This window comes from Carettochelys insculpta, chromosome 10 (genome assembly GCF_033958435.1).
Source record: "Carettochelys insculpta isolate YL-2023 chromosome 10, ASM3395843v1, whole genome shotgun sequence".
Lineage (NCBI taxonomy): Eukaryota > Metazoa > Chordata > Testudines > Carettochelyidae > Carettochelys > Carettochelys insculpta.
This window is the reverse complement of record NC_134146.1, coordinates 22,693,636-22,707,496: the sequence shown is the minus strand read 5'-3', so window position 1 is coordinate 22,707,496 and position 13,861 is coordinate 22,693,636. Positions and strand designations below refer to the sequence as shown.

The 13,861-nt window shown below is 44.0% G+C and overlaps 1 protein-coding gene across 3 annotated transcripts in view; it reads left to right on the top strand.

Annotated features, from left to right (window-relative positions):
• Positions 1–13,861, top strand: part of SLC9A9 (solute carrier family 9 member A9) — a 325,761-nt gene that overhangs the window by 93,611 nt on the left and 218,289 nt on the right. For all 3 annotated transcript variants that reach the window (XR_012646757.1, XM_075003792.1, XM_075003793.1), the window contains exon 6: positions 787–892. Coding sequence is in view for 2 of the 3 variants with exons in the window: in XM_075003792.1 (XP_074859893.1) it covers positions 787–892 (106 nt within the window). In the remaining variant the exon portion in view is untranslated. The remainder of the gene's footprint in view (positions 1–786; positions 893–13,861) is intronic.

The window sequence follows — 13,861 nt, the reverse complement described above, 5'->3', positions numbered from 1 at the left end:
GGTAGAAAGGGAAAACTTTGTTTCATGAAAACAATTAATATGAATAACAATACTGAGCACGTGCACAATATTTTTTATCCATAGCAATCAATGGACTTTACAAAGATGACTCAGCATTATTTTACTTTGTTTACAGATAGGGAAACAGAAAGACAGAGGGGCAAGTGATTTGTCCAACATCATTTTCCTTCTATCCCAAATTGAACAAATTGATCATCCATAATCTCAAAATATAAACACGTGGTTTTAGGGGAGAATGTTAAAATTATGAATGTTAAAATTCATGGTATTGAAGTGTTTGCTAAATGTGAAAGGATTAAACCTCACAATCCACTCTGGAGATAGGTAAGAGATTTGTCTTGTTCATGGATAGGTAAACTGGGGCTTGGGTGGCCCAGGAGGTCCAAGGGAAAGCCAGGGATAGTCCTCAAGTTTCCAGTACCTCTAGTTCTGTACTTTAGTCACAAGACTATATCCCTGATATTATGGGAAATTAAAGGTATATTTTCAGCATGTACCTGCCTGAAATGCGACAAGGAGTGAGTGGGCATTTCGAGTTCATATTAAGTAGCAAAACTCTTCAAATTATTGCTCGGTTTTGGGAATTGGCAGCCTTAAATGTATAATTTTTCTAATGTATTTCATTCAATTAATGTGAAAACTGCCATGTGACATTGTTTAGATACTAAAACTTGCTGATAAAAAAATGTTTTACTTGCATTTAGCTCATGAGCAATTCTAGAACTATGAAAATAAGTTTGCTTTGCTCTGTATGTTTCCTTTTAGTGACAGTTCTGGCTATTTTCCACGAGCTGCATGTGGATACAGATCTGTATACCCTCCTTTTTGGGGAGAGCGTCCTAAATGATGCTGTGGCTATAGTTCTCACATAGTAAGTACAAACGTCTGTATTCCTTAAACCCTGAAATAACTGGTAAACAGCTCTTACCATACAAATATCCATGTAGTGTTTCAGGGGTAAACTTCTGCAAAGGCAATTTGTGCATGAAATGCCCAGTATCTAATATTAAATGGAGATGTGCATCTGAACTGCAAATTTTGGCTTGAATACTCACCCCAGATAACAATAAATGCTTTTAATGTATATGTTAAACTGGATTTGTTGTACCCAATGTGACTGCAGGGAATTTTGCTATTGGAACCTGTAAACAAGGGAAATCCGATAGATTTTTCTGGCTACTACTCTTTTCTAGGCATCCCAGCCATTCAGTTAACTAAATTACCTGTGAAGGATTAAATCCAGAGACAGTGGGTCTTGGAAAATGTCCAGGAAGTGTTGAGAGGGAGACAGGGCATCCAATGGGAAGAGAGAGTGAGATTTGATTTGGAAGCAGTAATCTGCCTGTCAGTCTTTTTGTGAGGCCGGAGGAGAGATACTGAGATGAAATGAGCCAGGAACATCCTTAAAGTTAATCATAGATAAAACTAAGCACGTGTTTACATATGTCTTGCATCTGGGCTATAATGCAGCCACCTCTGGGGTGGAACACAGCAGTTGTCCGGTAGTATCCAGCACTATTACTCAGAAATGCTTTAAGGACAAGACATATAGAAGAATTCATATCCTGTTGAAGTAGCAAAGTGAGATTTGATAGACGGGGGCTCAGCAACCTTTCCAAGCTGGAGTGCTGAAATTTGACCTTTTGACCTCTACGTATGGTCTGAGTGCTGATGATACTTTTTTACAGTCACTAATAACCCTACTTACAACAGCATCATTAATAAATAAATAAAGATGCTGAGCTTATTCATATGCTATTTAATGAGTAAAGAGAAGAGAAAATGAAAGAGAGACTGCAAAAAGTATTCGAGACAGCTGAAGAAACCTTTAGCCAGAGGTCATCAACCTTTTTCTGCAAAGACAAAGTTGGCCAGCAGGCGTTCAGCCTTGCAGGGTCCCCAGCCAAGGCAGTCGGTGGGGGCCCTGTGCTGTACCCTAGAAGGGGTTGGGCCTCAAATAGAAGGGGTGGGGCTGGGGCAGCCAACCCTCAGCACCACCCAGACTGTGGCACACCTCCCCCAGCCCTCAGCCCTGCCCAGAGCACACCTTACAGCACTCTGGCAAGGATTTAAAAGACCTCAGGCTCTGGCCACCGCTGCTGCACTAGCAGCAGGTGCTCCAGGCCCTTTTGTATCACTGGGCCCTGGGCCAACTGCTCCTTTCCATCCCCCCTCCCCCATCGGTGGGCCTGAAGTTGGCAACCCTATTCCAGAGGCGCTCAGAACCATGTTTTAATCTGTATAGTTTCTTGAGGCTTCCATTATACTCCCTTATATACAAGCAGATTAGTGTAAGGGGACCTTAGCAGGCCTTACCTGCAGTAGTAACTGCAGAATGGCTGAACAGGTGTTGAGCTGCTGCTCTCCCCGCACTCTCACATCTGTTTACTCAGACTTTGTAAAGGAGAGGTTAACCCTCAATAAGTACTTTATGTGGGGGCCCAGCTGTTTGCATTATCAACACTGTGGGTGCGCCTGCACTTGCATTCCTCTTTCGCAAGAGGTATGCAAATGAGGGAAATCAAAATGCAAATGAGATTCATATTTGGCACCTCATCTGCATGTTCTTATTTGAAAGTAGCTTCTTTCGAAAGAAGAAAACCAATGTAGGAGCTGCTCTTTTGAAAGTAAACCCCATCTTCGAAAGAATAAATAAAGGGAAGAAGAATTCTTTCGAAGATGGGGTTTACTTTCGAAAGAGCAGCGCCTACATTGGTTTTCTTCTTTCGAAAGAAGCTCTTTTGAAATAAGAATATGCAAATGAGGTGCTAAATATGCACCTCATTTGTATTTTTGATTTCCCTCATTTGCATGCCTCTTTTGAAAGAGGAATGCAAGTGTGGATGCACCCTAAATAATTCTTGGAATAAAATAATTTCAGAATCCTGATGGCCAATAACTGCTATAGAAGACAAAGATGCAACTGTTCAAAATTAATATGGTTAAATATGTTTTGTAGAGGAGCTTTAAGCTTTGGAAGAATAACCTATAATACTAAGAAAAGCCCAAGATTGACAAATTGGTTTTTTTCCAGGGTAATTATTAGAAATTGTCTTCCCCAAAACACACTTGTGATGATTGAAAATTACTTTTACTCATGCAAGTCTACATGACTGCTTATACTAGCAATCAAGTATGTCCTGGGCATCTTGTTTTCAGGAAATTAACTGTGCTATGTATATAGTAGTACTGCTGCTTGTCCTGAAATGAGCCTTATAAAATATTCACAACAAAGCAAATATGATATTCATTGGCACATCTGTCACCTTGTCTGTGTCTGCTTACAGTGTTTTTTTTCAGTGTATAGAGATAATTTATATGTGGCCCAACCCAATATATGAAACAAACTGTGTGTGTGTGTGTGTGTGTGAGACAAGTTAGATATTTGAACTACTCTGTAATGTTGGATATGCATAAAAATATGAGTTCAGTCTCTGCCTTGCAATAGTTTCTAAATTATAAAACAAGGGAGTTTGGATGAAGGATGATTTGAATTTTGTACACAAGGAGCAAGATATTTCCAATCATATATTCATGCTACTTTTAAGGAAAGAAATATTTTTCATAAGGTTGACACAGTTATCTATGTCACTTCTTCTACAACTTCTAAGAGATAAACTGTTATCCTTCTTGAAAATCATGCCACACTTCCTTTTATACCTCTATGTCAAACAAAATATGAAGGCTGGTTTTTCTTTTATTATCCGGGAGGTGCTGGTGTATGCTCCCTGCTATCTCTTTCCGACAGACCCTGCCTGTTTTTTCCTGCTCCAGCTGAAGACATGGCTGATCTACCTGGGCCTGGATCTCCCAGGGCTTCCAGGCTCCTAATTCTCCTTTTGCCCCCTGGCAGGCTACAAAGGCACTGGGAGCAGTGGCTCCCACTCACCCTAGTCAGAATAAACTCTTAATTTTTATCCTGTTTCATGGACAATTTTGCACTGTTTGGTTTTCATTGCAAACAGAACAAAAACCAATTTTCACAACTGCAAGATTCTCTGCCAAATTGGATTACCATTTGTCACAGCTCTATTCTTAACCATTCAGACCTCTATCACTTTTATTCCTTTCCTGTCTAAACAAAACCGCTCCAATCTTTTCTTTCTAAACTACAAGAAAGTTTTTCCAGTTTTTAATTATTTTCCAATTTCACCTCCGGCCCTCTTCTACGCCTGCTAATTCTTTCTTGAAAGCAGGTAATCAGAGTTGAATTCAGTATTCCTGAGAAAGAAAATACCAGTTATTTATGCAAAGACATGCAAATATCCCATCCTCAGAACATCCCAGCATTTTGTTTTGGCTTTTTAATTGCCTTTGGAATTCTTCTGAAGTGTCTCATGGTCTTCTCCAGTCTTGAGTAACCCAATTAGTTTTGTGCCATCTGCATATGGTATCCCCCCACTAGTATCAGAGGGGTAGCTGTGTTATTCTGTATCTGCAGAAACAGCAAGAAGTCCTGTGGCACCTTATAGACTAATAAGTTTTTGTGGGCAAAGGCCCACGTCATCAGAAGCATCATAAGAAAAATATGAAGCCTGAGAAAGTGCCTGATGCTTCTGATGACATGGGTCTTTGGCCACGAAAGCTTACGCACCAAAAAAATCTGTTAGTCTATATGGTGCCACAGGATTTCTTCTTGTGTTTGTCCCCTTAATGTTCATGCCCTTCTAGACAATTAATAAGTTTACATCATAACACTGGTCCAAGAATGGATCCTGAGAACATTCTAAGACAACATTTCTCATAGTTGAAAATTGGCCATTTATTTCTTAGCTATATCTAAGGCCACTGATAATTGTTGATGCATCTGAAAACCTCTCTGAGGACTCTCTCAGGCTTCATATTTTAATTATGTATACCCTGACAGAAGCTGACAACCCTGTACAAGATAAAGACAGCATAACTACCCTGATGTATTTACAATCCAAATTGGCTTTGTTATTGTGGGAAGTCTGGCCAGGCTCCTGGGCTCCAGGCCTCTATTTAGTCCACTCTCCCCTGGCCTGGACACCACTGCCCTTCATGTGGAAGGGGAAGGGGGAAGATGGTGGTCTGGGGGGAACCCGGGCCCCACCCACTCATTCCAGGTTCTGACCCAGGGACCCTGTGTGGCTGTTGGTGGCGGGGGAGGGCTCCCCTTGTTATGAGCACCACAGCTCTTCCCTGGGCCACTTCCCCAGACAATTCTTCCCCCCCTCCTTCCGTACCTCCTCCAGGTAGTGGCAGTGGTAGTAGCAGCAGCCGCCGCAGCCTGTTCCCCCTCCTGGTTTGGCTCTTCCTGTGGATTCAGCCTGTTTGGCCTTACTCCAAATCCCAGACTTCCTGGGCAGGGGCTTTAGCCCCTTGTGGCTAAGCACTCCTCTCCTTCTTTTGGTCCCCCTAGAAAATTCACCTTGCTTTGTGCCTGTCTTTTTCTCTCCTCTCCTCCAGCTCTCTCCCTCTGCCTACTGGGCAAGGGTTCTTTTAAAAGCAGGCTTAAGTGGGACCAGCTGGCCCCAGTTGGCCCAAGGCATCTTCCTCCCTAGCTGCTCACACCCTGTTCCACCCCTGGTTTTTTTCTTTTGTTGTCCCCCGTGTTCATTTGGGGCTGTGGTTCTTTTAGTGGGCCCCTCCTCATCTTGAGAGGGGTCTTTTAGCTGTGGGAGGGCTGCGCCCACCCACCTGCCCGGCTTTCCAGTAGGTGCTCACACCCTGTTTGTTTAACTGTCCTGCTTTTCCCTCTCATTCTTACCTTGTCACATATCCCCCTCCCCAGCTGAACACCATGGGGTTGGGCTACCTGGGATGGCATACAGTGTACCCGGGACAGGCCATCGGCATTCCCGTGCCCTATGCTGCACTCAAGTGGAATGGCTGTAAGGACAGGAACCACTGGGTTATTCTTGCATTCCTATCTTTGTTTCTGTGCATCCACTGTAGGGGCAAGTGGTCCATGACAAGGGTAAACTTCCGTCCGAGAAGGTAGTACCTTAAACTTTCCACTGCTCACTTCACCACAAGACACTCCTTTTCAATGATGGCAGAATTCCACTCTCTGGGAGGGAGCTTGCAGCTCAAGTATAGGACAAGGTGTTCTTCTCCAACCATTTGGGACAGCATGGCTCCCAAGCCCACGTCAGAGGCATCAGTTTGTAGTAGGAATTCCTTCTTGAAATCTGGGGCAGTAAGGACTGCGTTACTGTACAGGGCTGTCTTTAAATCCAGAAATGCCTCCTCTGCCATTGGGGTCCAGTTTACCATGTCAGGGCCACGGGCTTTCGTGAGGTCAGTTGGGGACATGCTCTAGATGCAAAGTGGGGGATGAACCTTCGATAGTACCCCACGAGTACCAGGAATGCACGGACTGGTTTCTTCTGGAGCGGTTGAGGCCACTTTTGTATTGCCTCTACCTTATTTATTTGGAGTTTCACTACACCCCGGCCCACAATGTACCCCAAATATCTTACTTCTGTTAGCCCTATAGCACATTTTGTTGGGTTCACCGAGAGGCCAGCTTCCCTCAGGGTGCTTAACACTGCCTCTACCTTCTTCAGGTGGGTGTCCCAGTCTGAGCTATGGATAACAACGTCGTCAAGATAAGCTGCAGCAAAGGCACAGTGTGGTCGTAATAACTTATCCATTAGTCATTGGAATGTGGCAGGGGCACCATGTAACCCAAACGGGAGGACTGTGTGTTGGTATAGGCTTTCTGGGGTAGAAAAGGCTGTCTTCTCCCTGGCCGGGGGTATCTGCCAGTACCCCTTGGTCAGGTCAAGGGTAGACAGGAGGCGGACCTTTCCCAACCGATCTATCAGTTCATCAATACGGGGCATGGGGTACGCGTCAAATTTGGACACTTGGTTTAGCTTTCAAAAATCATTACGAAACTGGAGGCTGCTGTCTGGCTTAGGTACTAAAACAATCGGGCTGGACCACTGGCTATGAGACTCCTCAATAACATCCAGTTTCAGAATCCTCTGAACCTCCCTCTGGGCCTCTTCTCATTTCACCTCTGGGAGTCTGTAAGGCCTCACATGCACTCTTACCCCTGGGTCAGTGACAATGTCATGTTCCACCTCTGTGGTTCATCCAGGGTTTGCTGAAAACACATCTGCATGTTGTTTCAACACGTTGAGGACCTCTCTCTGTTGGTCGGAGTTTAGCTCTGGGGAGATTCTCACCTGTCTGTCCTGGTTCTCCTCTGGCGCCAACATGCTCAGGGCAGCCAGCTGCTCTTCCCGGTCCCGCCAAGGTTTTAGTAAGTTAGTATGGTAGACCTGCTCAGTCTTCTGATGACCTGGTTGTCATACCTTGTAGTTTACCTCCCCGATGGCCTCAACTACCTTGTAGGGGCCCTGCCACTGGGCGAGGAGCTTGCTCTCTGCCGTTGGGACTAGTACCATCACCTGGTCCCCCACCTTGAACTTTTGGATGGCCACCTGTCAGTTATAGTATGCCCGCTAGGCTTCTCACGCCTGTTCCAGGTGCTCCCGGACAATGGGCATAACCTTGGTGATCCAGTCCTTCATCTGGAGGATGTGCTCGATGATATTGCACCCATGGTTCGGTTGCTCCTCCTAGGTCCGGCTGCTCCTCCAAGGTCCAGGATACCTCGGGGGTTCCATCCATCCGTCCAATAGCTCGAATAGAGAAAACCCTGTGGAGGCCTGAGGTACCTCCTGGATGGCGAGCATTAGGTATGGGAGCAGGGATTCTAGTCTCCCATCCCAGCTCACTCCCTTGCGATTCATGCTTTTGAGGGTGCGACTGAACCGTTCGACAAGGCCATCAGTCTGTGGATGGTATACCAACGTCTTCAGGGCACGGATGTGAAGCAGTGTGCACAAATCCTTCATCAATTTGGAGACAAAGGGTGTACCTTGGTCCATCAGTATCCCCCGGGGGATTCTGACTCTGGCAAAGATCTATACTAGCTCCCTTGCAATAGACTGAGTGAGCATTCCCCAGAGGTACAACCTCTGGGTATCAGGTGGCATAGTCCAGGACTACCAAGATGTATCGGTGTCCTCGGGCTGACCTCTCCAGTAGGTCAACTAGGTCCATGGTTATCCGCTCAAAGGGGACCTCAATAACAGGTAGAGGAACCAACGGGACCCTCAAATGCGGTTGTGGTCCATGCAGCTGGCACTCAGGGGACGCAGGAGGTAGGTGCTAGCCTGCCAGGGTCGAGTCCCATCTAGGCCATGCACCCGGGCAGTCAGGCCTTTCAGCTGCGTTACGACCTCTCCAAGGGTGGCTCAGTCTTGGGCTGCCTGGCTTATGAGCAGCTGGTTATCTCCTGCTGTAGCTGCAGGGCCTCCTGCTGGGTGGCCTCCTGCTGCAAGGCAGTGGCTTGTACGAGGGCTTTCACCACATCCTCCATCTCTCTTTTCTTTGAGTTCCTCTTGGTGGGTCTGCTGCAGGGTCTCACAGCAGCACTTGATCCAACACCTGACACCACATGTGGCAAGGCTGGCCAGGCTCCTGGCCTCTATTTAGTCCTCTCTCCCCTGGCCCGGACACTGCTGCCCTTCATGGGGGCGGGGGAGGGGGAACATGGTGGTCTGGGGAGAAACCGGGTCCCACCCACTTGTTTCAGGTTCCGGCCCAGGGACCCTGGGTGGCTGCTAGTGGTGGGGGAGGGCTCCTCTTGTTAAGAGCACCACAGCTCTTCCCTGTGCCACTTCCCCAGACAATTCCTCCCCAACCGTACCTCCTCCAGGTAGTGGTGGTGGTGATAGTAGCAGCAGCAGCAGCTGCCACAGCCTGTTCCCACTCCTGGTTTGGCTCCTCCTGTGGATTCAGCCTGCTTGGCCTTACTCCAAATCCCAGGCCTCCTGGGCAGAGGCTTCAGCCCCTTGTGGGTGAGCACTCCTCTTCTTTTGGTCCCTCTAGAAAACTTGCTTTGCTTTGCTTTGCTTTGCTTTGCACCTGTCTCATCTCATCTTTTCCTGCCTACTGGGCAAGAGTTCTTTTAAAAGCAGGTTTAAGTGGGACCAGCTGGCCCCAATTGACCCAGGGCATCTTCCTCCACCGGCCTCCAATAGGTGCTCACACCCTGCTTGTTTTCCTGACCTGCTTTTCCCTGTCGTTCTTCCCCGCTCCCAGTCTTACCTAGTCACAGTATTTACAGGAAATATTGTCAGCCTAGAAAGGCATCCTGGGCTCCTGCTTCAAACAAACCCAAACTAATTTGAAACTCCTTTAATGATTAGTTTTAAGTTTCCATTAGCTTTTGTCAGGCACTGTCCCTGATTTGAATCCTTTGTGCTTGGATATTTGGAGAATTATGCAGGAAGGATTTTGCCACAGAATGTAGTGTTCTGCTTTTTGCTTTGATCCCTGAATCCACTGAATAGCTGGTCTTAAAGTATTGTTTTCACATTCTTCCTTCCATATACTTCTGCACTTATAGTCAGAAAAGTGGCTATTAAAATGACAGAGTAGAGCTCCCTATATAGTCGAAAAACTTTTATATCAAGCATGCTCATTTAAGAGCCAGAGGCCTACCTAACAGTCAATGCAGAGTCTGGGATCTGAAAATCAAGCTGTTTCTTTTTGCTGTTGCTTTTCCATCAAGCACCAGTAATAAGGATTCTGCAGTTGGCACAGGTGGCAGTTTTGTTGATGAACTGTGTGACTAACTCTTCCATACATTCTGCAGCATTAATGGGGGTAAACCTTGTTCTCCTCTGAAAAATAAGTAAATGACTTTCAAAGAGAGAGATAGAGTAGTAAGATAGAATATGTCACTTTTATGGTATGCAAAAGGTTCTGTTTCTTAACTTTATTCTGCTTGATATTGAATACCCATCTTTTACTATATTCTTATATAGCATTTGGCTCTACATTTAGTCCAATTCCAAAGAAATAAACTGATGCTAACAGGTGCTTATTTTGTCCAGTCTCTGAAATGGACAGGAAACTACAGGGAATGCTTTAAAAATGTTATCTCCTGTGGTACAAGTGCATTTGTTCAGCTTGCATGCAAAAGGAATCATACAATAACTGTCTTTATTCCTTGTTGTTTGTAGTTCAAATAGAAGGCTATTCAACCTGCAGTATAGCAATGAAAGCTGCCCACCTCCGCTCAATCCCATCAATTGAGATTTATAGGGAACTTCTTCCATTTCATTGCAATTTTCAGGAAAAATGATTGTTTTGAAATTGACTTTTCACACTGAGGTTCCAAGATTGGATGGTTAGGTAAAAAAACAGATTGCTTCTTCAAGTTCAACTGTACCTTTCACTATTTATTCACTCTAATTATGGTTGGCTTATGCTTAAGAATATCTTTATCTCTTCAGACATTGCAGTAAAAAATGTAAAATATTCACCTAATTTGCAGGAAATTATCCAAACAAAATAACCAGCTAGCACTAGTGGGAAAATAGCTATCCATTGTTGTTTAGATGGCCCCTTTTTGTTGACAAATATGTATTTTGTGAACACATTTACTTGTTTGAAAGTTTGTCCACGTTTTGTGTGTACTGTTTAGGTGCCTGGTTTTGAATATTTATCGTGTAGTGCCAAAATTTGTCCTTGTGTGTGGGGTGATGGCTACCATTGAAGTTACAGTAAGTCAAACTTATACAACATGTACATGAGCAAAATTTGCCTCATAGCATCCCTGTATGTTAGGAAGAAGAGCTTTCTGAAGCTAGGTGCAATAAAGAAGGAGAAAACAACCAGAATATCTCATTATTGTTCTTTCGTATGAATAGTTTTGCAGCAGCCAGATGCTCCCATCAGGATTGGAGGTCCATCATAATAACCGTTGGATAAAAAGATATGATGTCTCTCAAGGTCTGTCAAGAAAGAGAGACCATGCAAACAGGATCCAAGATGGTATCAGGCAAGGGAATAGGTGGTAGAAAAAGAAATGAGAAGAAATGGACAGAATTACACAGTAATGGAAGGAAGGAGGAAGGGGTAAGGATTTTTTGGGATGAGAAAGTGATGGGACAATGAAAATAAGGACGAAGGAGGTAGAGCTGGTGAAGCCATTGAAGCGGGGAAGGTGTGTGAAAAGGAGGGGAAATGTTTAGGTTTTGTTAATTTATTTTTATTACACAAATAACTGTTTATTTTTCCACATAAAAACCATAGGTGATTTCTTATTCCTGAAATGGGGAAGGGGGAAGAAACACTTGTAAAAGGTAACCAAGGAGCTTAAAATTTAACTTCTGAAAACCAAGGGAGAAAATAAGGTTTTGGGTGACAGCTTGAACCAAACTTTTTTTTATTGCAACCCTGGATAGCATTGAGCTCAGCCTACACTGGTAAAACCATTCATTGTTGGAAAGGCTTATACAGAGCAGTAAATCAATTATAGAGTCAAGCAAATAACAGTACATTAATAAAGCAAGGAGTTATTTGTGCTGCAAGTTAATGAGTGAATCAATAAGGTGGATGAGGAATCCTTTCCCTCCTTGATTTCTGTAATGACATTATGATTATCCATCTACTCTGCTTATCTTTGAGGGCGGATTTATCCCCAGGACTGTTAGCTTGTTGATAAGAATTTGACATTTCACATCAGTAATCATCTGGAATAGCCAATGTGAGAATTGAGAAACTGAGCAAATGTGTTATAAATAGAAGCTTCTAAAAGACTTTACCCCTCTGTGAGGTAGAGTCAAGCCCTCTGATCAAGATGGGTGCTCACTGCATTAGTAAAACTTCTGGATATACCTTTGCATCGGAGAATAATAATAAGTCTGTTTTATCCTCTGAAAATAATGCAAAATAGTGTCACCATTACTTGCTATAGTCAAGACTATGGACAGGATATTTTTGGAATGTAGTCCTTATCATTCCAGTAATATTTCATGCAGTTTTCAATATAGGTTGTATGTAGTTTACTGAAGTCTATCACCGATAGTTGCAGGCTGTTTCATGAATTGGAATAGCTTTCAGTGAGTGGTGTTGGAGAGAGCACCCTCCGGGAGATATGAAATGTAACTTATCTCAAATCAACTGGGAATGCCTGCACTTGTCATTTCCAATCAAATCAGACTAACTGCAAGTATTTCTGTCCACTTATTCACAAACAAACTGATAATACTTATAAAGATGGCATATAGGCTCAGAATTAAGAAAGCCACTTGTGATGCTTGCAAATCATGTCGAAGAGGCAATTATTTAGCTACATTTTCCGTACAAGAGACCGTGTTGGCATCAAAGCTTCCTCTTTTCAAAGATTTCTACTGGGAGCACTTCATATCTGAAGTATACCTGCTACAAATCAGCTTGGGTTTTTTGAGCCCTGCCAGATGTTTTTTCTTATCCAAATAACCTTTCGCCTGTGAAAGAGAGAGATTTTATGAGAGCAGGATAATTACACACAGAGTTTAATTCTTTTAGAGATGAATCCCTTTTCATTAAAAATAGGTGTATGGATTCTGTTTCCCTGGAAGCATAAACTCACTGCATCCTCTCTGGTGAATCATTTAGGAAAGACCCTGTGTGGATCAAGGAGTATGTAAATCTACTTTCTTGTCCTGTTGGCAAGGATAGAAGACAACAGATATTAACCATGGTGGGATGCGTTTCTCTTTTTCATTCATTGCCTTCTGTCACCAAAGTTTTTATTTCAGATATCTTAAAGCCCTTACAAAAACCATAGTGCTTGGGGGTCTGAATGGCATTTTAGCCAGATGGGAACTGCTGGACTGTGTGGTGTCTCTGATGGACAGTATAAACCACACAGTGCTGCTGCTGATGGGAGTTGGTGGGGGGGGGGTGGCGGCAAAGGAGGCAATTGCCTGGGGTCCAGCAATGTAAAAGGGCCCAGGGCTCGCAGCCACTCCTCAGTGGGAGCTGGAGCCCCAGGCCCTTTAAAATGACATGAGAGTCCCCCAAGCAGCACTCCCCATGACCCTGACAGTGCTAAAGAGCTGGCAGGAGGAAGGTAGCCCCTCAACCAGCCCCTTCCACCCAAGGCACCACTTATTTGAGCAGCCCAGAGCTGGTTCCCCGGCGATGTCTCTCATCAGCCCTGAAACCACATAAAAGTTCCTTGTTCTTAATGTTCCAAGGCTTCTTTCCAAGGCAGCAATATCATTCTTTAAACTGGTGTGCACTAACTTATATTTCCTGGGACTGACTATTGCATGAGTGTAGTGGAAGGGAAGGGCTCACAAGAGGCCTTCTTCCCAGAAGGAACCTATGTCATCCTTCTGGATGATGCCAGATGCATAACTCCAGTGCCAGCCCAGCAGCTGTGGGAGCAATCATGGCATCTAAAGTCTTTGGTTGCTCCCTCAGGGATGCTGTCCTGCAAAGGGCTTTGTGCTGCTCGTAGAAGCTAACTATAATTTTCACATTACTGATGGGGACAAGAGCTGGTTATTTGAACAATAGAGTCATGAGTTAAACACCAACACTGCTGGCTTTGATCTTTTAAGTCCTCTGAATCTACCATCAAAGAACACCCACATCACCCAATATGAGGTTGTGTGTGTATGCAAAATCATCCAAAAATTATATTAAAATAACATAAAGGCTGCCACGTGGAGCACTCAAAAATAGTATGTCATCATTTAATTAAAGACAGATAATGTAAATAAAAGTTTAAAATAATACTGCATGGTCAGCATTAATTCTGGCATTTCTCAACTTTTAAGTGTTTGAATATTCAATTTTAAATTTATTTTTAATTTTTCTGTGCTGGGAAGTTTTAATGGCTTCCATAAGCAAGTCTTTGGTGTACAGGCAATCACAGACCCAAGTGAAGTTGATGGTTCTGCTAAACACTCAGGCTACGTCTACACGTGCACCCAACTTCGAAATAGTTTATTTCGATGTTGCGACATCGAAATAGGCTATTTCGATGAATAACGTCTACACGTCCTCCAGG